This window comes from Panthera tigris, chromosome F3 (assembly GCF_018350195.1).
Source record: "Panthera tigris isolate Pti1 chromosome F3, P.tigris_Pti1_mat1.1, whole genome shotgun sequence".
Classification (NCBI taxonomy): domain Eukaryota; kingdom Metazoa; phylum Chordata; class Mammalia; order Carnivora; family Felidae; genus Panthera; species Panthera tigris.
In genome coordinates, this window is record NC_056678.1 from 62,619,587 (window position 1) to 62,642,477 (window position 22,891).

Consider the following 22,891-nt stretch of genomic DNA (forward strand, 5'->3'; position numbering starts at 1 on the left):
GTGCATGTGTGTTGAACTAACCCGCAAAAAATGACAGTTGATGTGGAGGAAACTTCTTGATAGTGGCAGTGACAGAATTTCAGAATGGGCGGCCATGGGCAGGAACAGAATCCCTGGCTCTGGGGCTCCTTAAGAAGGGAGTGGATGTGAGGGCAAGAAGCGCCAAATCTCAAGAAAGGACTCTAGCTTCTCAAACAGTAACCTCTTTGGATAAATAACCCAGCCTGTGAACCGCCATCCAGTGCAAAGATGGTGGAAATGAGGAGGGGATGGGAGTAGAGGGAGAGACGTACAGGGAAGAGCCTGAAAGGAATGTCGGTCTTCTGCATGTGAGGAGACACTGATACTCTTCCGTGGTCGTTTCCACTCTCCTCGGGGAGCTTCCAGTTCAATTGTTTGCATCCGCGAAGCCATTCCCAGGTTTCTCTTCTTAATGAAGGGGAAGTTGAATGGATCTTGGAAGCCAAGGATGTCTTTAATTTGTCCATTTCAGGGACGAGGTCAGATGGGATCATACAAAGAGGGACATCAGCCTCTCTGCACAGGGTAGTTGAGTTCAAAGTTGAACTCGTCTTCCTAGAAGCAAGAAGGCAGGTCAGAATGTTCAGAGATGCCTGTGGGTCTCCATGGAGAGTGGCCAGAACCGTCCTCTCTCGTGCTCTTGCCCCCCACTCTTGAAGATCTCCTCGGGGAAGGTTCCCGGGTGCTGCTGGTTTGCAATCGCCTTACTTCCTTTCTCTCCAGCAGGTGGTGCCATAAGATTCAAGATGCTTTGGAAAATCCTCAAGACCCCAATTCCTCTGAAGCTTGGTTTGGGGAGAAGAAGCCTCAACTCAGCTCCTAGACATGAGAAAAGAACGTGTGGAAAACATTGAACATGGAATAAGCATGATTGGCTAAGTTAAAATAGTTCGAGACTGAAGAGGTAGGGATAATAAGAGGGGTAAGGAGGTCTGTGGTGGCCTGGAGAGAGACTACACATTCATTAGACATTCATTAAACCGCCCTCATTAGACACTTTTCCTCCTTAAAGACTAGACAGAAGCATTTCAAAATGTTAATAGGTTGATGAGCCCACAGAACGTTTTTCCACTATTTTACCAACAAAATTTTCCAAATTTTCTGCACAAAGTAGATCTTCATTTCATACCTACCAAATATTAAATATTATTACAAAAATCTCTTTTATATCAATATTCAATATCTAAGTTATACTGGTTCTATTATCTCTGTTTGTAAGTAGTGAGTGACAAAATCTGACTTCTCTTGGATGATTGGGCATGTTGGAGATCATTGTGCTCCTTGCTGTGGATATTATGTGTCCTGATGCCATATTGGTAAGACATACAGAACATGAACCCTTCTATCACCCACGCTATAGAGTTGTGTCCATGTCAAGCTTCCAGTTCTCCCAAGTTAAAGCATTTCTCTCATTCATCAAAGACATATTCTAGAAAAGTTTTAAACAATGGGGTTACATGAGTACTAATCCAACGGTATGAGGAGAGACCAAGGTTGGGAAATCAGTTAGGAGTCCGTTATCATGGTTTAGGAGTCAAAAGCATGATGGCAGTGAGTATTAAGGAAGAAATGGAAGCAAGAGGTATTCTAACGGATGGGTACAGAGGGTTTAGTAATGGATAAGCAGTTCAAGGGGAAAAGAGGAATCAGTAATGGGGACAAGGTAGACTGGGGCGCCTGGGTGGCTCGGTCAGTTAAGCGGTTAAGCGTCTGACTTCAGCTCAGGTTACGATCTCCTGGCTCAGGAGTTCGAGCCCCGCGTCGGGCTCTGTGCTGACAGCTCAGAGCCTGGAGCCTGCTTCGGATGCTGTGTCTCCTCTCCCTGCCCCTCCCCTGCTTGTGCTCTGTCTCACTCTGTCTCTCAAAAATAAATAAATGTAAAAAAAAATTTTTAATAGATTAACAGGATATGTTGGGTCATTAAAATAGCATAACTCCTATTAGTGAATATAGTAAATGTTAGTATTACAGCAATTTTGGGGGGGGGGGGCCTTGGTGGCTCAGTCGGTTAAGCATCTGACTTTGGCTCAGGTCATGATCTCACAGCTCATGAGTTCAAGCCCTGCATCAGGCTCTGTGCTGACAGCTGGGAGGCTACAGCCTGCTTTGGATTCTGTCTCCCTCTCTCTCTGCCCCTCCCTCGCTCACACTTTGTCTCTCTCTCCTTCAAAAAGAAACATTAAACAAAAATTTTTTAATGACAGCAATGCCTTTGTTTTAAAAAACATACAGGGCACCTGGATGGCTCAGTTGGTTAAGCGTCTGACTCTTGATTTCAGCTCAGCTCATGATCTCACCATTCATGAGTTCGAGCCCCACATCAGGCTCTGCAGTGACAACACAGGTCCTGCTTGGGATTCTCTGTCTCTATCTCTCTGCCTCTCTATCTCTCTCTCAAAAATAAATAAATAAACATTTTAAAACTATACATATACAAATTATCTATTTGCAAAAATTAGAACTAAAAAATTAAGGGAACTCAAAAGAAAGGGTTCCATAGGATTTCCCTGGTCCCTGTGAATGTGACCTTACTTCAAAATATGGCCTCTGCAGACGTAAACAATTTAAAATGATGAGTTCATACAGAATCAGGTGGGCCCTAATCCATTGTGACCAGAGTCCTTTTAAGACAAGAACAAACATTGGGGCACCGGGGTGGCTCAGTCAGTCAAGTGTCCGGCTTTGGCTCAGGTCATGATCTCACACTCTGTGAGTTCGAGCCCCGGGTATAGGGCTCTGTGCTGACAGCTCGAAGCCTGGAGCCTGCTTCGGGTTCTGTGTCTCCCTCTCTCTCTACCCCTGCCCTGCTCACGCTCTGTCTCTCTCTGTCTCAAAAATAAGTAGCCCTTTAAAAAAGAATACAAAAAGACAAGAACAGACATAAAAACAGACACAGAAAGGAGACAGCCAGGAGAGGGTGGAGGCGGAGAGCAGCAGCATGCTGCCACAAGTCAAGTCCAGAGCTACCGGAAGCTGGGAGACTCCTCCTCCAGAAGCATAGGAGACAACACGTCCTGTCTACACCTTGATTTCAGACTTGTAGCCTCCAGAGCTAGGAGGGAATACATTTCTGTTGTTTTAAACTGCCCACTTTGCTATGGCAGGACTGGAGACTAATACAGTCCCTCTTGAACGCTCAGAGCACCCGAGGAGAGGTAGATGTTTAGTTTTGAAGGCGGGGTGGATATTACAGGATTATGTCACTATGGAGAGCCACACGCCATGTAAAGTTACCCGTGAAACAGATGGGGAGATTAGGAGCGTGTTGGTCCAATAACTCTGTGTACTTTTTCCTTGATAAGGGTGGCTGCTGCCCTTATCACTGTGTGATGAAGGCTGAAGCCTCGTCACCAGAAACAAAGAGGTGTTTGGCCAGCCCACTCTCCTAGCACACCCCATCCCCACCAAAGAAACACGTCCTAGGCACCTCAGTGTACCCCTTCCTCCCTGGTGAAGGCTGCTGGTGCTTGGAAGGCCAACAAGCTCACAGAATGTTCCAACATAACACGGGAAGACAAAAGACAAGAAGCTCATCTATAAATCGAGAATGAGCCAGCTGTGGAGACAAAAGGGGAAAAGGAGTCAAGTTTCAATAATATGAGATAACCATGACAAGCACGGATGTGTCCCGTAGGCTACAGTCTTCCCCACTTGAAATGTTAGTAAGACATTTGGCGTTCTCTTACAAAAAACCACTCTCCCCTTTTCAGTGTGGTAAGAGAAGCCCCAACATCCTCTTGGTTATTAATTAACAGGAAAATTTGAAGGTTGAGTTGTGTAAGTTTCCAGGGAAGATTATTTAACTTGCTGAGTATTTTTTTCCTAAGGAAGTTTTAATTCAGCAAACACGCACTGAACACTTACCTGCTGAAGAGACCAAGAACTTTTTTCAAGTCTCTGCTCTCAAGGAGTATGCACACCGGTGGGAGAGACAGACAAAGAAATAAATAGCTAGAGGATACTGACGTTTTAAAAAATTGCAGTGCAATAACGGTCCCTGTTGGGGGTTGTGATAATAATAACATAGTGGTAATAATAATGTCGAATGTACTATATGTTTTACATACGTTAAGGGAGCAGAGAGAAAAGTGTGCCCAGCTCCCTCTGGGGTGATAAGGGTGCCCGTCTGTCCCATTGGCAAGCTCCTATTCCTCCAAAGAGCCAAGGGAGGGAGAAAAGGGCCAGCAAGAGACCTGGAGCCTCAGGAATTCATGTAGTCTTTGCAGAAATGCCAACAGCACAGGAGATGATGTGGGAGAGCGGGACACGAGGCCGGGGCCGTATCTTGAAAATCTGTGTGTGAGCCTCATTCCCTGACCCAGGTGTTTCCAGACTGGTGTCCATAAACACATGGGGGGATTTTGAACTTCTCTGTAAGAACGCATGCATGCATGTGATGGTGCCTTGTTTCAAATATCATCTAAAAAACATCATATTAACATATTCTGACCATCTGGATAAACCACCTTATAAGAGAGCACTGCCAGTGATTTCAGGCTTTGCATTTGCATTTAGAACAACGTTTGCCCCAAGCAGTGCTTATTTGATTGTAGCCTGTCACATACTAAGTGTGGTGAACATTCAAAAAACAAACAAACAAACAAACAAAAGCCACATTGCCCAGTCTTTTTTGAAGCTAGCTCAAGTTCAAGTCAACAAGTCAGGTATGAGCAGAAGTACCTTGTGACAGCTTCCAGGAAACTTTCTTTAAAAAAAAAAAAAAAAAAAAAAAAGATGTCTCTATGTGTTTATTTATTTTGAGACAGAGAGCGCGAGCCACTGGGGGAGGGGCAAAGAGAGAAGGAGAGAGAGAATCCCAGGCAGGCTTTGCAGTGACAGCACAGAGCCTGACGTGGGGCTCAATCCCACGGACGAAAAGATCATGACCTGAGCCAAAATCAAGAGTCAGATGCTTTACTCACTGGGCCACCCAGGCACCCCAGGGAACCTTTCTTAACAGCAAGGTGATTTTCTCTATATGTTCATAAGGTGAAGTTTACCACTGCGTTGTTCCAATGGCCCATGTCCTTATTGATTCTTAACTGATTCTGTTAATTACTGATACAGGCGAATTAACCTTTTCCACTGTGATTCTGGGTGTCTGTTTTTTTCTTATACCTATTTCAATTTTCACCTTATAAATATCAAGTTCATGTTCGGGGGAACAATATGAAAATATTTGGATCATCTCAGTAACCATCATTTAATTTAATAGAGAAATTTCACATGATTTCCTCATTTCCATTTGTATTTAGATTTATAACCATTTCGGTGCCAGTAGCGTTCTTTAAAAAAAAAAAAAAAAACAAAACTCAGTCTTTTAATTAGAGCATTTAGTCATTTGTATCCACAATTCCTGATATATGTTTGGACTTAAATTTCCACCTTATTTTATACATTCTTCTTTCCCCATCTTTCTCTCTCCCTTTTTAGACTGTTTTTTCCACTGGCATTCTTATCCTGTACCAGTTTGTAAATCATACTCTCTTATTTAATCCTTTTAGTAGTTATCCCAGACATGGTAACATGAATCTTAGTTTACAGGTATGTAATGTTAATAAGTGTTTTTATTCTTCTCTTGGACGATGGAAGAAACTCAGGACATGTCACCACCCTCCTCCTTTGAAAGCCCCATACTTTACTACTGTGCATTACATATCTTATTTTCCGAATCTCAGGTTTATAGAGCCTGTATTCATTTAGATGTACCCACATATTCATACTCTGCCCTTCATTCCTTCCTGAATCTTGGCCCTACATCTAGGAACATTTCCTTCTGCCTCAAGTACATCCTTTAGAATCTTATTTAGTGCAGAACAAATTCTCTGTTTTGTTCATCTGAAAATATCTTTTACTGTGTATAGAATTTTAGGCTGAGGGTGCCTGGGTGGCTCAGTCGTTAAGCATCTGACTTTGGCTCAGGTCATGATCTCACAGTTGGTGAGTTCGAGTCCCACATCGGGTGAGCACGATCCCCGCTTTGAGTAAAAACACGAGACCCAGGTGAGCCCCGCCTCTCTCTCTCTCTCTCTCTCTCTCTCTATCCCCAGCTCACTTGTGCCCTCTCTCTTAAAAAAAAAAAAAAGAATTTCAGATTGATAATGTTCTCTTTCAGGATATTGAAGATATCCCACGGTTTTCTGATTTCCGTTATTGCTGTTTAAAACTCAGCTAAGGGGCGCCTGGGTGGCTCCGTCGTTAAGCGTCCGACTTCGGCTCAGGTCATGATCTCACGGTCCATGAGTTCGAGCCCTGCGTCGGGCTCTGTGCTGACTATTCGGAGCCTGGAGCCTGTTTCAGATTCTGTGTCTCCTTCTCTCTCTGACCCTCCCCCGTTCATGCTCTGTCTCTCTCTGTCTCAAAAATAAATAAACGTTAAAAAATAAATAAATAAATAAATAAAATAAAAATAAAACTCAGCTAAAAGTGTACCTATCACTCCTTTGAATATAGTCAGTCTTCCCCTCAATCTGGCTGCCTCAAAAAAAAAAATTGTAACTACTTGTTATGGAAATTTTAAAACATGTTCATAATTAGAAAGACTCATCTAATAAACCCTTTCGTGCCCACATCCCAGCTTCAATAATTAGCAGCATTTTTGCCACTTTCGTGTCCACTCTTCCCACATATGCACACACTTAGGCACTAGTTTTAGGATTTTATTTTTACTGGTGTATTTTAGAACAGATACAAAATATTGTCTCATGTCTTTTCATCTGTAAAGCCTTCAATATGCACCTCGAACTGATAAGGACTTTATTAACATAAGAGCCAAGCCATTATCACAACCAGTCAAATCAGCAAAACCCCTTAACTCTTCTAATACCCATTTTCTGTTCACATTTCCTGCTTGTCCCACAGGGGCTTCTCACAGCTGGTTGGTGGGAATCAGGATCTAAAGAAGTCCACACATCGCCTCGGTTGTTATTTCCCTTAAGATGATTTTGTTAGAAGCGGCCCTTTCTTGATTTTTTCTCCCCTTGCTATACGCTTTTCAGAAAAACAAAACGAAACAGATAATTCTTTAGAAAGACCCACATTCTGGATTTGGTGTTCTCTAGCTGTTGGTTCATTTCTTCACATTGCTATGAATTGTCAGTCAGACCTAGAGGTTTGATTGGGTTTGAGTTCAGAATATTTGAGGCAAGTGAATTTTTTTCAGCGTATTCATGATGAATAAATGGTTTGCTTTTCCCTGTTTAGCAGCTCTAAGATTAAACCATGGTTTCAAAGTGTGTCAGCTGATGCCTCCATTATGAAGTCCCCCCTCGACCTTCCAGCCAAGGTTTTAGAACCACTGAGGACTGTTGCCTAGATTTGTGACTTCAACAGAGACTTAAAAGCAATTGTTTTCTTACTGCTCTCGTTCCTTCTGAGCAAGTAGCTGCAAACCTTCTAGAAAACCTCTCCTCCATCTACTCTTTCAGTGTCCTAAAAATACAGTTTGTACAGGAAAGACAGCATAGATGCTGGATCCTTTCCCTCTTAATTTTCAGGACAGAAAATTAAGATGCCTAAACCACCTCCAAACACAGTTGGTCCGTAGAGCCTTTTCAGAAGGATTCTTGTGGCTTTCTTCTTCTTCTTCTTCTTCTTCTTCTTCTTCTTGGAAAAATCAGCTTTACTTGAATGTTCAGCCAATAAAATTCACCTATGTTGAGTATACAGTTTGAGGAGTTCTGATGAATGAAGTATTTATGCAAACGCATCACAGTCAGGATTAGAACATCTTGGGACGCTGGCAGTTAAGCATCTGACTCTTGATTTCAACTCAGGTCATGGTCTCACAGTTCGTGGGATCGAGCCCTGTGTCAGGATCCATAGGGACAGCACAGAGGCTGCTTGGGATTCTCTTTCTCCCTCTCTCTCTGCCCCTCCCCCGCTCTCTTTTTAAATCAATCAATCAATATTTTTTATAAGATTAGAACATCTCCAGGACCCCCCAAAAACTTTTCTCTTGTCCTTTCAAGTCAATCTGTGCTCCCCACCCTGGCTCCAAGCAGCCTCTGTCTGCTTTCTATCACATTGTCTATGTTTCCTAGAATGTTCTATAAGTGAAATCACCCAGATTTAGTCTTTTCTATGGGCATCTTTCTCTTAGCATAATATTTTTGCGATTAATCTATGCTGTTTCATGTGTTGGTAGTTCTTTTTATATGAATATACCTCATTTTATTTGTTAATCCACAGTTTTGTTGGACATTTTATCCTTGCATAAGTAGATCAATACTCTGCCAAAGACTCGAAGGGACCCCTCTGCAGATCTCTGGACCTCCTACCCCCTCCCGTGTATTTACGTCCTGTTTGGTACTCTGTTCTGTACCTTCACCCTCTGCAGCCTGCCCAAACCCCATTGTCTGGATGCTCAACTCAAAGGGACAGTTGGGCTCTGTCTTGGTTGCCCCTTCCTGCACCACAGCCTGGAAACTTCTTCTAGGCACTAATTTAGGGCAGGTACAGAGCTCACCTTGTTTGTATCTTATCTCAGAGGGATCACAAATGTGCATTGTCTGTCCAATGTCTGAAAACAGTCGCTTTATATATTTTGTTCAGTCTTCCAGGTTTTTAAGGGAGAAGGGCGATTCCCGTAGAATTCAATCCTTCATGGTGGAAGCAGAAGCCTCCTGAATCTTTTTGACAAGTTGAAATTCGTTATTTTTTCAATCAACTTTACTGAGGTATAATCTATATACTTTAAAATTCACAGTTGATGTCTCCAGGTTGTTGATTTTGACAAATGCATGCAACATATAATCACCTCTATCTCCCCCAGAAAGTTCCCTCATTCCTTTTTGCCATCAGTCTTCATCCACACCTCTCAACCTGGGCAACCACTTATCTACTCTCTGTCACTACAGAGTAATTGCATCTGTCCTGATATTTTAAATATATAGAATCATTTTGTCTTTTGTAACTGGCTTCCTTCACCAGTATCATGTCTGAAGATTTATTCACGTCATTGTATGTAACAATGTTTTGGCTTTTTTATTTCTGGGTACATGCTTTCATTCCTTTTGGTTAAATACCTAGGAGTAGAATTGCTGGGTCTTATGTAAGTATATGCTAAATTTTATGAGAAATTGCCAAACTCTTTTCCAAAATGGTTACACAATTTTACATTTCCAGCAGCAAGGCCTAAAAGTTTCAATTGCTCTGTATTATCACCAAGAATGGTTTTGCCACTTTTTAAAACTTCAATTTAATCTAAATACTGAATATAAGTGGTGAAGGTAGACATCTTTGCTTGGTCTGTGATCTTATGAGAAAGAATTCAATCTTTCACAATTAAGCACGATTGCTAGCTATCAGCTTTTCATAGCTATCCTTTATGAGACTGAATAAGTTCCCTCTCAGTCTTGGTTTGCTAACAGATTTTACCAAGAAGGAATTTTGGATTTTGTCATCCTTTTTCTTTATCGAGGGAGCTAATTATATACTTTTCTTTATTCGTCTGTTAATATGATGATTCACATTGATTTATTTTCCAATGTTAATCACCCTTCCATTCTTGGGAAAACCACATTTGGTCATAATGAATTATCCTTTTTATATATTTGATATATTTGATAAGCTAGACCTTTACATTTATGATCACGAAGAATGTTGGGGCACCTGGGTGGCTCAGTCAGTTAGGTGTCCAACTTCAGCTCAGGCCAGGATCTCACACTCCGGGAGTTCGAGCCCCACGTCAGGCTCTGTGCTGACAGCTTGGAGCCTGGAGCCTGCTTCAGATTCTGTGTCTCCCTCTCTCTCTGCCCCTCCCCTGCTCAGGCTCTGTGCCTCTCTCTCTCTCAAAAAAGGAATAAACAATTTAAAAAAAATTTTTTAAAGAATGTTGTTCTATAGTATTCATTTTTCTTGTAATGTCTTTTTCTGGTTGTGGTATCCAGGTTAGGCTAACCTCATAAAAATAATGCCTCCTTTTCAATTTTCTGGGAGAGTTTCTGTAAAATTGGTATTAGTTGCTCCCCAAATGTTTGGTAGAATTGCCCAGTTTACTGTGTGGGAAGGTTTAAACTACAAATTCTGTTCGTGTCATCTGTATGAGGGTATTTAGTTGATCAATGTCTTTGAATGATCTTTGGCATTTTATGTCTTTCAAGGAATTTGTCTTTTTCATCTAGTTTGTCAGGTTGTCGGTGTAAACTTATTTATAATACTCTATTAGCTTTTTACTATCTATCGAGTCTGTAGTGATGTCCCCTCTGTTATTTCTGATATTGGTAAATGTTGTCTTCTCTCTTTCTTTATTACTTTTTTTTTTTTTTTTTTAGCAGTTAGATTTTGTATACTTTGGAGTCATTCTATTCGTGTTTCTTTTGCTTGGGATTCATTGAGCTTCTTGAATTTGGTACTCCTCCTTGCTGATCCTAGCTGCCTTGTTTTACTGGACTTCTAGCTCTGTCTCCTCAACTCAGGGAATCCACTGCCTGTCTGCCCATTCCTATGATGTGGCCTGCAAACTCTTTCCAGCAGTAAGCTTGGCAATAATAAAGATCTCTGGCTTGTTTCTGCTCTCTCAGGGACTGCTATCCTATCTGTCTGATGTCCAATGGAACAAAAAAATCATTTCATGAATTTTGTCTGATTTTTACATTGTTTCATATAGAAGAGTAAATCCAGTTCCTGCTACTCCATCTTTGCTGGAAACCAGGAACTAACTTCTACTGAATATCTACTATGCACACTTTTCATTTCTTCTTTCATTCAATTCTATTAGAAGTCCTATGATGAACATACACTATTAGTCCTTTTCACAGATGAGGAAACCAGGGAATACGACAAATTAATGAACAAAGTCATACATCGTATTAAATGACAGAACTAGGGGCAACTGGATGCCTTGGTAAGTTAAGCATCTGACTCAATTTCAGTTCAGGTCATGATCTCATGATTCGTGTGTCAGACTCTGAGCTGACAGCACAGAGCCTGCTTGGAATTCTCTCTCTCCTTCTCTCTTGGCACCTCCCCTGCTTGTGCTTTCTCTCCCTCTCAAAATAAATAAATAAATGTAAATAAATAAATAACAGAATTATTTGATCACAGATGTGTTTTACTACAAAAGGATGCTACCTCCACATAAAGCAGAGAGACAGAAAAGTGCATGAATGCAAATAAATAAAATACACTCTGTAAAATTTATTTTAATCATAACTATTTAAATGATCAGTTGAAACTGCCCCTTTTTCTAGTGGTGACAGCAAGATGTGACCTGGGAACGACAATTTTACATTTCCAATGACTATCTTTGTTGATTTTCCTTTCTTGCCCTTTAATGGTATCATGGGCAGGTTCTCCACATTTCTGGCCACTTTGGCTATAAAAAGTCCAGTCCACTTTGACGTTCCAATCCCATATGCAATCTAAACCCTTCCCTCACTAGACTCCAAGGGACTTGGAGAGAATTTACCAGTCTTCCTTCTCCAACCCCTGGGGTGGCACGAGGAACATGGTCTTGTTTTGTATACTTCCCCTCCCTGTCTTCTCAATATCTGACCCCTCTGAGGTTGAGGGGTCAAAGAGGAACAGAAGAGGCAGAGCTCTTCCTGTATAACGGCTGCTTGGGTGGTGCTGAGGCACTACTAGTCTTTCCCTGACCTGTGAGGCTCCTATTTTCCTGCTGTGCTCTGCTCTTAAGATGTATTTTCATGAGGAAGCTCACCTTCAGTCAGCTCTCTCTGTCCCTGCTCCTTTGGCCCGGCGTGTGGTTCTATACCCGCTCTGGTGAAGTATTACCTTACTTGACCTAGAGTCTTCCATGGTTTCTGCCTCCTTCTATAACCCCTCTGCCCCTTCACGTGGAGCCAGGAAGCTGCCGAGGTCCTCTTTGGCACTCCCAAAGGACCAAGGGGAGCTAGGATGGGTTTGGCCACCATTCCCTTGCACACTCACCACACTAAGGCTCATTCCTGTCCTCCAGCCTTGGATTATCTCTCCAAGCCTCCCTTCTCAGCTCTCTCTCAAGATGACACGGAGTAAGCAGCTTTTCTAAGAAATCCCTCACCATCATCAGCCCTGGCGGCAGCGAAGGGGAATATTTCTGAGGTTCTGTGGGTCATCGAGTCCCTCTGGGGAGCGAGCTGCCAGTCTCTTCCCCTGCTGGCACTCTAAGCTCTAGGTTGGTATTCTTGGAATCCCCAGCACCTTCATTTAAATTCTGGAGGTGAGAGAATTACCTCATGGGAAGGGATGGGAAGGGAATTACCTCCTGCTGAGAGAATAATGGCTTTCCCCTTTCCCTCCCCCTGTCCCCAGTAATCTCTTCATAATAGCTTGTTTGCTAGGTGATGACTGTGGGTAATAGGGCTGTTTTCGGTCCTCTCAGCAAGCTCTGGGGGGGGGGGGGGATGGAGGGATGGACAGGTCCTAGGACTGGCAATCCTCTTTAGACTGACACAGGAGTGCCTCTTGTTTTCCAGCAAAGCCCCACCCCACCCCCCGACCCCCGGCAACAGTAAAAATCCCACTTAATATCCTGTTCTACAACCCGTAGTTCAACTGGCCTTCTGCCGCAGCTCTCCAAACTCTGATGACAAAAGTCAACTTCAAGTTCAGTTTGCCTAATTCTGTGGTCACAGCTGAAAATCTCAAGAAGCTATGAAGTACACAAGACGCGTAGAAGCCCGAGAAAAGTCAGCAGGGTGTGCAACAATGCAGAAAGAAACAATTCACGACTCTCGCCACAAAATGTGCACATTCTGACCAAGGCAAAAGCCAAAACCAAAACCGGGTGCCTTCTCTGGGAGCGTGATTCCCAAGAGGCAGGAAGGAGTGTAGTGGGCAGGGGGAGAGGAGGGTATGGCAAACCAGGAGGAAAAAGAGGGGGGGGGCGGGGAAGGAGAGAGACTGTGAGTACAGCAAGACACTCTCTGCTTTCATTCTTGGTTCCCATGGACACAACCCAGAAGGAGCGCTGTGGGCCCCGCTCTGGGAGGGCTGGAAGCTGGCAGGCTTCCTTAACTCACAGAGCTATTTAGAGCACTGGGATTGCTGCCCATGTCCAGGGAGTTAGCATGCCCGTGTAGGGGAGGTGGCATGGGAGAGAGCTTAAATCGTATTCAAACATTCTACCCCCCACCCCCGCCCGGCCTCTCCCTCCTCGCTCCTCAACACCAAACTCCTAAATTTTCTGAAGGAAAACAAGTGCATTAATCCAGTCTCAGCCTCACGCCGCAAAAGATACAAGCAGCATCCTCCCGGTGAGCAACCTGGCTTTGTAGGTAAGTGCCACCCACCCGTCCTTTGTTTAAAGTTCAGTCTACACTTAGACTATAAAGCAAGCTGTCTTAACCCGTCTTTCCTGGGCCCTGGCCTTATCCTCCCTTTCAACGCCAAGCTTTCTCCTGCATTATTATCACCAAAGCTCCATCGATAGCGATGCATTTATATCCTGGGCACATATTGTGCTCTCAGCGCTGAATATGTATTGCAAAGGACTCCAAGAACAGGAAGGTGTGTCCAGCCTGTGTGTGCGATAGAGTTCCCCAGAGGAGGAAGCCAGCTTGGGCTTGGGGATCGGGGGACAAGAAGGGCAGAGACCATGGGGCTCTGAAAAGACGGGTGAGGGCGTCCAACCCAAGCTGTTTCACCAGTGCCGCCCAGACTGCTGGTCTGGGATGCCTGCACCGTTTTGTGACCAGTAGGTCCCGACCCTTCCCATATTCGAAATGTTGATTGTTCAGATTTGGTGTGGATCCTTGGATTCCACAGCCACAAGTCTGAAAGCCCCCTTGGGAGTAGACACTGTGACTCAGTCACCACCACCCTCAGCACTTAGCATAGCACCTAGCACCTGGTAGGCTAACAGGCTGCGTGGACCCATGCATGTGTGAATGAATGAACAGAAGGGGCCCCAGAATATCTCCGCCTAAGTCCCAGATCCTCTCTAGACCCCCGAGCAGGCTTTTTGGGGAGGCTTCAAGGAACAGAAGGATCTCTTTTATTGGGGGCATCATGCCTTACAGATGTAAAGTGTTTCTATTTTTTTCCCAAAGAGTTATTCGTATGCTTGATCTTCACGGCAGTGTGACTGGGGCCCTGGGGGACCCTATCATCTATCACTATCTTATTGACAAGGACACTGAGCCTCAGAGCAATGATTTTGCCCTCAATCTGGGAATCCATTAGGATAGGGCCAAAGTTCCCAATGGTGTGGCTTCATCGAACGCTGAAACCTGATTGAAAGCCAGGGGTCTGGGTCCCCATCTTGCTCTATCGGGTGAATCGCGGGGCCTGGGAGAATCTTGTTTTACTGCCCCTAGATCGGGAAGAGGATGGAGAGGCACATGGTCGGGGGGCCTCTGTCTAAGCACTTCGATTTGGAGAGGAAGAACGCCAGGCAGGCCGACGCCAGGCTCAGCCAAAGACTGCAGAGACTGGAGCGGGTCTGCCTCTACCACATGAAGTTGCTGACCCGCGAGCAGAGACAGCTCCAGAAAGAACTGCAGAGGCTGCGGGAAGGTGAGGCCTCCGGCTCTGGGGAAAGGCAGGGCGGCGAGCCATAGGGCTGAGGCCAGAGTGACACCGTCACCTCCTAAGAGGGCTCTCTCAGGGGCCTGAATCCCAAGGAAACAAGACCCTGACCCGACCTGGATTTCAGGCTGCCCTCCCTTCCACAGCCCTCCTTCCTCATGTACACAGCTCGCTGGAGAGGCTCACACAACAAGCCTTTTTGAGCTAATACCTCTCAGGCTTCCAGTCACTTCTGTGTTTCAGATGAGCTCTGCCTCGCTTAAGTTCTTCATTGCCTTCTTTCTTATGTCTCCTTCCGCTGTCCTTTCACTACATCTGGGTGGATTTGGTTTCACCTCTTTTTTTTTTTACACCTGGTCAACAACCATGGATTGAGCAACTGTTAATGCGCAAGCCGCCTTAGGAAAGGGAAGTGAAAACAGCCAAAAAAAGACCCCCGGGCTTAGCGACCACAGAGCAGCTATCCTCGAACTGATGGCCGCCCTCCGAGAGGGCTGAGGACAGAGCATTCCGCCATTTTCAACACTCTCCAATGTTGGAGACACAGAGGGCCTCCTTGCCTTCTGGGCAAAAGGAACTTCTCAACCACCCTTCTTGGGCTTTAACGTGTGTTCCCACTAGAGCCTGCAGATCTGGCTTCGATTAGAAAATTTCAAATAAGCCATTGTGGTGTATTGGTACTGTGTTTTCTTTGACTCCATAAGCCAAAGGGCAAATATTTCTGTCATTTTCCCAAAGAGGTCTCTTTACCTATAAGCTGTGTGCTCCCATTCTTGATACCATTGCTCTTCCAAAACACCCCCAGTCTCCACAGAATAACCCTTCCAAATGTATACATTACTTAGAAGGCTATCTGGTTCACAGAGACTATAGTGTTAAGTAGTGATAACAAAAATAATGTAACTAACTTCAAAAACTAGTTCCTAGTTCGTAGCTACTGGTCGTCGCAGAACGAAGGACTACACGGCGGTGTCCAGAATCTCAGACTTTCCAAAGCTGTCTACACCATTCAGTAAAAATTGAGAAGAAGAACTCCCTTCTCAATGATCCCATTAAAATATGGTGGCTTGGGGCATCTGGGTGGCTCAGTCAGTTAAGCGTCTGACTCTTGATTTCGGCTCAGGTCATGATCTCACAGTTTGTGAGTGTGGGCCCCCCTTGGGCTCTGTGCTGACAGCACAGAGCCTGCTTGGGATTCTGTCTCCCTCTTTCTGCCCCTCCCCTTCTTGTTCTTTCTCTCTCTCTCAAAATAAATAAAAATAAACTTAAAAAAAAAAAAACATGGTGGCTAAGAACATAGACTCTGGACCCAGACTGTCAGGGTTGAAACACTGACTCTGTCACTTCCTAGCAGTGAGGCCTTGGGTGGCTTGCTGGACCTGTCTGTGCCTCAGTTTCCTCACATGTAAAATGGGAAAGACGTTCCCTACCTTGTGAAGTTATCTGAGGATTCAGCAAGCACTTGGAACAGGACCTAAACACACAATCAGTGTCATATAAGTGTTTTCTCCTAGGCCTTAATCAATCAGTCAATAAAAGATGATTACAGGATTAAACCTTGCTACTGCTTTGTTGAAAATTGCCACCGTTGTGTAGTTTATAGAAACCGCATCCATCCTTGAAAGAATTAGGTTGTGATATTACTTCAAAATTCAGCATGCATGGGGGAGGGGAAGGAAAAAAAAAGTTAGAGAGGGAGGGAGCCAAACCATAAGAGACTCTTAAAAAAAAACCGAGAATAAACTGAAGGTTGATGGGGGGTGAGAGGGAGGGGAAAGGGGGTGATGGGCATTGAGGAGGGCACCTGTGGGGATGAGCACTGGGGGTTGTATGGAAACCAATTTGACAATAAATTTCATTTAAAAAAAAAAAAATCAGCATGGAAAGGATCCACCCCAGCTCGGCAAAACTACGGCCCTTCTCACTGAAGGCAGGTGCCGGAACTCAGAAGCTCTGAAAATGCTGCAGCATGTTCCAGAGGAAAACCAGGCATCGTGAATCAATGTAAACGTGTTTAGGTCTACACAGCTAATATGTGGACACAGGAGTGAAGAGTAATGTCCAAACAGCTGGTCTGGGGATTATTTCTAACCCAGGTTGGGTCTGAAAGATGACTCAGAGCAAGTAGCTGAACTTCTCCGCTTTCCATTTCCCTGTCTTAAATGGTTACAACAAACTAGACTAAGAGCTCACACGCTGGCAAAGAATCTTCGAAGCCATCTGGCTGAATCCCACTTCCATTCTCAGAAAGGACACTGAAGGCCATATACCTATTTTCAGTGAGGGGGCGCTGGTCATGCAAAAGGCCAGGCCCCGAGGTAGGTGGCTGTGCTGGCCGAGTAGAGAGTCTGCCCCAGCGGCAGGGGGTGTGGGGAAAATCTGGACCAGGAGGCAGAAAACTGATTCAGGGGCCTCCAACTCTACGTCCTTCAGAAAGTTATATCCTCTCTAATCCTCAGACTTTTAGATGGTAAAGTTAAGGGAAAGGGGAAGAAATAATATATATTAAGTCTCAGTATTTATCAGGCACTGTACTAGGCAGTGTTTTCCCATGATTCACTCACCAAAATTGTTACTGAGATTCAACTATATGCCAGGTGGTGGACTGTCTAAAGTGCATATTCCCAGCCCTCATCTGTAGAGATTTGTTTGGATCGGCAGGTTGGGAATCGGGCTCAAAAATCTACATTCGCAACTGAGGTGGTACTAAGGCAGATTATTCTGGGACAGGTATTTCGTGGACCGGACTTTACAAAGCACTGTGACAGCTACTCCCGTAGATGAAGGAATGTAAATGTGAAAAAAACAAAACAAAACAAAAAACCATGGTCTGTGCCCCCTTCGATGTTCACATTTGATTTGGAAGGTAGCGGTGCTTGTGAAAAAATGATGATACAAGATACTAATTACTAAATTAGAGTTATTTGCATAGTAGGACACGAGTGTAAGAAGGTTCCTATGTCTATCAAAGGAACTGAGGTGAGATCTCCCCAAAGAGGCAGAGTGTAAGCAGAATCTTAGAGGAGGGGGAGAATGAAGGGGTGGGGGGGTGTGGTTTGTCATGAGCACATGTGGAGTGAGGCCGCTCCTGCGAGAAGGAAGAGCACGTACAAACGCGTGTGCATGCGTGCACAAGGCTTGCTACAAACAGCCCGGTACTGAGGAGGCTAAGGGGCGAGGAGAAGATGAGGGAGGCGCTGTGTAGACGCAAAGCGATGTAGACAGTGTCTCTGATCACGAAGAGGGTGATGGGTCTTCCAAAAGAGTTTAGATTTCACCCTATCGCGTCTGGGAGTGGGGAGATGACACATTCCCTCAGGCTGCAATGTTTAGGAGAATTCCAAAGCCCAGGCCTAAACTGGGGAATCGGCCAAGTGAGGAAAAGAAGTATTTTGCGATATTCGGAAAGTGGAATTGTCAGAGCTTTGTGATTAATTATGCGTCCCGGAGGAACTAAAACCAGAGTCAAGAGTCTATTGCCTGGCACAGGGCAGGCATCCAAACAGCCTTGTGAGTTGGATAGCTGGATGCATACAGGTGGCATGCCTCCACAGGAGAACCCTGGAGAAAGATCAAGTTTTGGAGAAAAGATACATTCGTTTCTGAGCCTGTTGGCCCAACAAGGCTAAACTGCAGAATAATGGCCTGGGCGGGAGAAGTAGCTTAAAAATCTCCTGGCTTATAGGAAATAGATGAAGTTCTTACATGGTTCAGACCTACACACATACAGGCAGGCACGCACACACGCAAGCAGGTGACGGAGGAAGAAGGGCTCACAAAAGACTGTCTCTTGTCTCGACTACCTTCCAAGGCAATGATAAGATGAAACAGTGTTAGGAGATGAATGTGAATTCTAGTCCCCTCATCTGGACATGTTCCCTCTGCCCAGTGCCTGCTAACCCCAGTGCAGGTTCAGGGAACCCACTCCCATTAAAGCAAACCAGTGCAAGACTTTCAACCCCAAGTGAGCGACTCATGAGGTGTCTTGAAAACTAACTGGGTCCTCCACAGCGACCATGACTACAAGATGCCGAAACATTTACTCCAAGAGTGAAAAACCCACTTACTCACAGCCAGCAGTTGCCGCTCGTGGTTTGGGCGAGAAGGAGGTCACATAATTGAGGTGAATGAAACAATAGGGCGCCATCTCTGGGTATCGCTCACACCTAGTTATTTTGCCTTGAAGACACCAGGCTTGTCAAATACAACATTCAAAAGCAAAACCTCCACGGGCCCCACAGCCGGTTTAAACCTCTGATCTCAGTGTTTCTAAATCCTTATTAACATGTCGTAGGTCATGCCACACTGGGGGATAGCTGTAAGGTTTTCTGTCTTCATCCATCATGGCAGATCAGCCTTATGTGTATGTGGTCAGAGGGTATTCACATGCTCCTTCTTTGCCCAGAGTCCAGCATCCTTTCCCTTCTTCTCTTACTAGATTAGTTTTTAGGGCTTCCATAAGAGAGAACCACTAACTGGGTGACTTACTTATTGTCACATGGTTCTGGAGGCTACAAGTCCAAGATCAAGGTGTCCGGAAGGTTGATTCCTTCTGAGGCTGTGTGGGAAGGACTTCTTCTAGGCCTCTCTCCTTACAGTGTCGATGGCTGTCTTTCCCCTACATCTCTTCACACTGTCTTCCCTCTGTGTCTGTGTCCAAATTTCCCCTTTTTATAAGGCTACCAGCCCTATGGATTAGGGCTCCCCCTAATGACCTCATCTTAACTTGACTATCTCTGCAAAGGCCCTATTTCTAAATAAGATCACATTCTGAGGTGCTGTGGGGATTAGGACTTCAACATGTGACATTTGGGGAAGACACGATCAACCCATAACACTTATTCATTAACTCAAAGCAGATATTGTCAAGAAAAAGCTCTCCTCTGATTTGCGGAATGGAATTCAGAAGAGACCAGAAGACGTCCTTGTGTCCTCACCACCAAGAGGGAAGAAGCATGGAGGTCCACACACTAATAACGTTAGGTAAGAGAATGCTTGCTAAACTCATGGAGATGCCATTGAATCCCTCTTCCCAACTGACCTCCCAAAGTCATCCTCTCCCTGAGAAAATGTTGCCTTTTCTCCTTAAGCAACAAGACACTTCCCCATTCTGTGACCACCCCCTTCTCAGCCACTTCATTACCTCAGCCGATACCAACTGAAGGGGACCGTGGTCTGACAACTGGAAAACTCAAAATATGGGCCTTCTTGTTGTTTTTCACAGACCTTTCTTCTTTTTACCTCCTTCCCCAGAGTGCTGGCCACCAACATGACCCAAGAAACGTACAGAACTAAGTCCCAGATGCCTCTTTTCCATCACGCTGGCTTCAAAGACGCCACGAAAAGCAAAGAGCAGTCGCTATCTCAAAATTACAGAGCTTCTCACTTCACAGCCGAGAAGCCACAAGCCCAAGAAGAAGATTTCATGAGCCCACCAAAAGGCAAAGACTCCAACAAGGGCATCTCTATTCTGTGTCAACATCAAGACGTCTCCATCAACACCCTAGACCAAGGCCCTGGTTCGAGCCCAGTTTGTGAAAGTAGAACAGCACACATGGATGAGACCAGACCAAAGGATGCCAGCCTAAACCCAGGCCCCAATGCGGGGAAACAAAGTCCCTTGAATCCCATGGAATGTGCAAGAAACTTGAAAGGCGAGTCCGTCACACCTACCTTCTTAGAGCTGTTTGCTAAGGTCAGAAATGCCCACTACCTCCGGCACAGGGTCCCCCCGGAGTCTGAGAGATTGCTTAGCATTGGGGAGATATTCGGGCACAAGGAATCCTTACAGCCCAGAACAGGACAGGAGTGTAAGAACAGGGTGAGCATCTAATTTCCTTCCTCTCTAACCACCTAGTGTAACCTCACAATAACTTGCTAAAAAGATGTATTCCTCAAGTAATTGTATATATACATACACATATATAGGTACACACACACACACACACACACACACACACACATATACATATATGTCAATTTTATTTTAAACCCTCAGGTTTTTCTTTTTTTTCCTTTTACAGGGATATAATCTCTCACTGAATGAGCAATACAAGTATACAAAAAAGGAGGGGAGAGATGAATCTTCTGACAACACTTTAAGGGGTGCGTATATGTTGCGGATGTCATCAAAGATATGAATCTACATTGACGACTAGACTTTTTTCGAAAGGAAAAATATGAAGGGTCCTGCTTACGTTGGCCACCCTTTTCTTATAGGAAGTTCTTACGGTGCCACCTTCTGGCACAATGACATAGCTCTTCTCTTCGAGTTCACATCTAACATCCATGCGGGGAGAGGGACTCAGTTGGAAACAGTTACCGTCATGCGGTCTATAATTAAAACCTGCTCTCTCCTGCCACAGCCCTGGGCTCATCGGGAAGTCCTTGCCTCACCTCTTTCCTTTCCACGTGGCTTCACTTTAGCTTTCTCAGTCTCGTTTCCACGTGCTCATTATCACACTTTCTGGATCCCAATAACAGAATAATACACAGTTTACAACATTTCCTCTAACATCTGACGTTTCTCTCAGAAGCAAAGCAACAGAGGAAGGAGGGCCGGGGCGACAAAACCGACTCACGGATACTGAATGTATTCACACTGGCCCGTGACCAAGCTAGCAGGAGCAGGGTCACATAGTTTACAGAACCCCTCTGCAAAGTGCCCCCCAGCCCTTTCTTTTACGTCCTTCCTTCGTTCTCCCTCCTCGTCTTCTGCTTAAACCCCATCTGTCTCCATTACAATCACCCTCCAAGGGTGAATTTCCAAAAATGACTTATCCTACTTCTACGTGAGCCTTTTCTCTGGCTCAGCCACTGGAGGACGGGCCATCACCAAGGCAGCCGGGAGGGTGGCCCCAGCCTGAGCCTCTGCTCCACACGCCGTCAAATCCGCCACTCCAAGGACACCTCAGTCTTGTGAGCTCGAGAAATAAACATTCTGCACATGCCTCCTCATAACTGTGCTTGTGTCTTCATAGACCTGACGGGCCCGGATCTGTCTGTGCTTCTAACGCCAGTATTTTGGACACGCTGCTTTGAATGACATGTGATGCACTGCCACAAAATTGTGCATTTCCAGGGGCGCCTGGGTGGCTTAGTCGGTTAAGCGTCCCACTTCGGCTCAGGTCATGATCTCATGATTTGTGAGTTCCAGCCCCACATCGGGCTCTGTGCTGACAGCTCAGAGCCTGGAGCCCGCTTCGGATTCTGTGTCTCCCTCTCTCTCTCTGACCCTCCCCTGCTTGTACTCTGTCTCTCTCTCTCTCTCAAAAGTAAATAAAAAACATTTTTAAAAAAAAGAAGGAGGAGGAGGAAGAGAAGGAGAAGAGCAGTTGAAATCCCTGGGCTTCACAAGGCATATCAAGCTCCAGGATGGCTTGTACCCAGTCATCTGAAGTCACTCATTCATACCCTGGTCTCAGCTGGGGATACACGTGCTCCCCAAAAGACATTCGGCAGTGTCCAGAGACAATTCTAGTTGTCGCAACCCAGGCAAGGGGTTTAAGAAACCCCAACCTATATACCGTTGCATTAAATCTTTGCAAAACCCTCTGAAGGGTAGGAAATCCGTGAGACGACCGCTTCTGTTTTACAGAAAAGAAAATCGAGCCTCATGATAAGCCAAGCGACTCTCTCCGTTCCAGAGTGTGACTGAGGCACAAAGGCCAGGATGCTGCTTTCCTGTCCTAACTTCTCTCTCAAAAAGAGGGTGGGGGGGGGGGGGGGCTCGTGGCACAGTTGTCCAATGGCTTGTGTCCTCATTTTCACTTTGAAATACTTTCTCCCTATAAATAAAAATCTTAAACAATCAAATTAGAAAGAAATGGTGAAAAGGAAAACTGAGTACTTCAATTTTGAGGGAATATGACACTTTCTACTACATCCATTCATGTATTTAGAGATATATTGAGGACAATGTCTTCTCCATTTAGCCCCCCTGCCCCATGAGGAAAAGGGGGCTTTCACCTTGATACCTGAACCCATCCAATGGGCAGGGGATCCATGCTTCACCTGTAGGCAGAGGCACCTGGAAACTCTGAGGTGGTTGCTCAGCCTCTTACCCAGGGTCCCGAAGTTCTGGAGGCTGTTGAGAGGGACCCCAAAGGTCCCCACAACCCGCAGTGATTAGGTAAGTTGCTACCAGTAACTCTGGAGCAGCAGCCCCCCTGAGGGTGAAAGCCCCAAAGGCAAGGCGAAGGGAGGAGAACTTGGAGGGCGTCACCCCCGCACCAAGAACCCCAGGACAGCAGAGGCTCAGTCCAACCAAACAGAAGTCAACGGTCCCACATCACCAGCAACAGCCACCAGCATAGCAAGAACTGCTGAAAAAACAAAGGAAAGCCAGGGCACCTGGGTGGCTCAGTCGGTTGAGAGTCTGACTCTTGATTTCGGTTCA

At 45.1% G+C, this 22,891-nt stretch overlaps 1 protein-coding gene and 1 long non-coding RNA gene across 4 annotated transcripts in view; one reads left to right on the top strand and one right to left on the bottom strand.

Annotated features, from left to right (window-relative positions):
- Positions 1–292: 292 nt before the first annotated feature.
- LOC122235964 overlaps positions 293–22,891 on the bottom strand; it is a 31,151-nt gene continuing 8,552 nt past the window's right edge. For 2 of the 3 annotated variants that reach the window (XR_006214131.1, XR_006214129.1), the window contains exon 4: positions 293–840. This is a non-coding gene — a long non-coding RNA (uncharacterized LOC122235964). Of the gene's footprint in view, positions 841–15,923; positions 15,968–22,891 lie in introns of all 3 variants that reach the window. The other variant, XR_006214130.1, reaches the window with a different exon arrangement.
- CCDC190 (coiled-coil domain containing 190) lies at positions 12,874–20,967 on the top strand. The gene is made up of 5 exons (XM_015542438.2): positions 12,874–13,241; positions 14,283–14,481; positions 19,353–19,476; positions 19,747–20,314; positions 20,517–20,967. The coding sequence occupies exons 2-5, from the start codon at positions 14,295–14,297 to the stop codon at positions 20,631–20,633; spliced, it is 996 nt and encodes a 331-aa protein (XP_015397924.2). The 5' UTR covers positions 12,874–13,241; positions 14,283–14,294; the 3' UTR covers positions 20,634–20,967.

Bases quoted from the DNA above. Each gene is read 5' to 3' on its own strand.
- CCDC190 (XM_015542438.2), top strand. From the start codon at position 14,295: ATGGAGAGGCACATGGTCGGGGGGCCTCTGTCTAAGCACTTCGATTTG. The intron at 14,482-19,352 runs GTGAGGCCTCCG...AACTCAAAGCAG, and splicing joins ACTGCAGAGGCTGCGGGAAG to ATATTGTCAAGAAAAAGCTC. The intron at 20,315-20,516 runs GTGAGCATCTAA...TTCCTTTTACAG, and splicing joins GACAGGAGTGTAAGAACAGG to GGATATAATCTCTCACTGAA.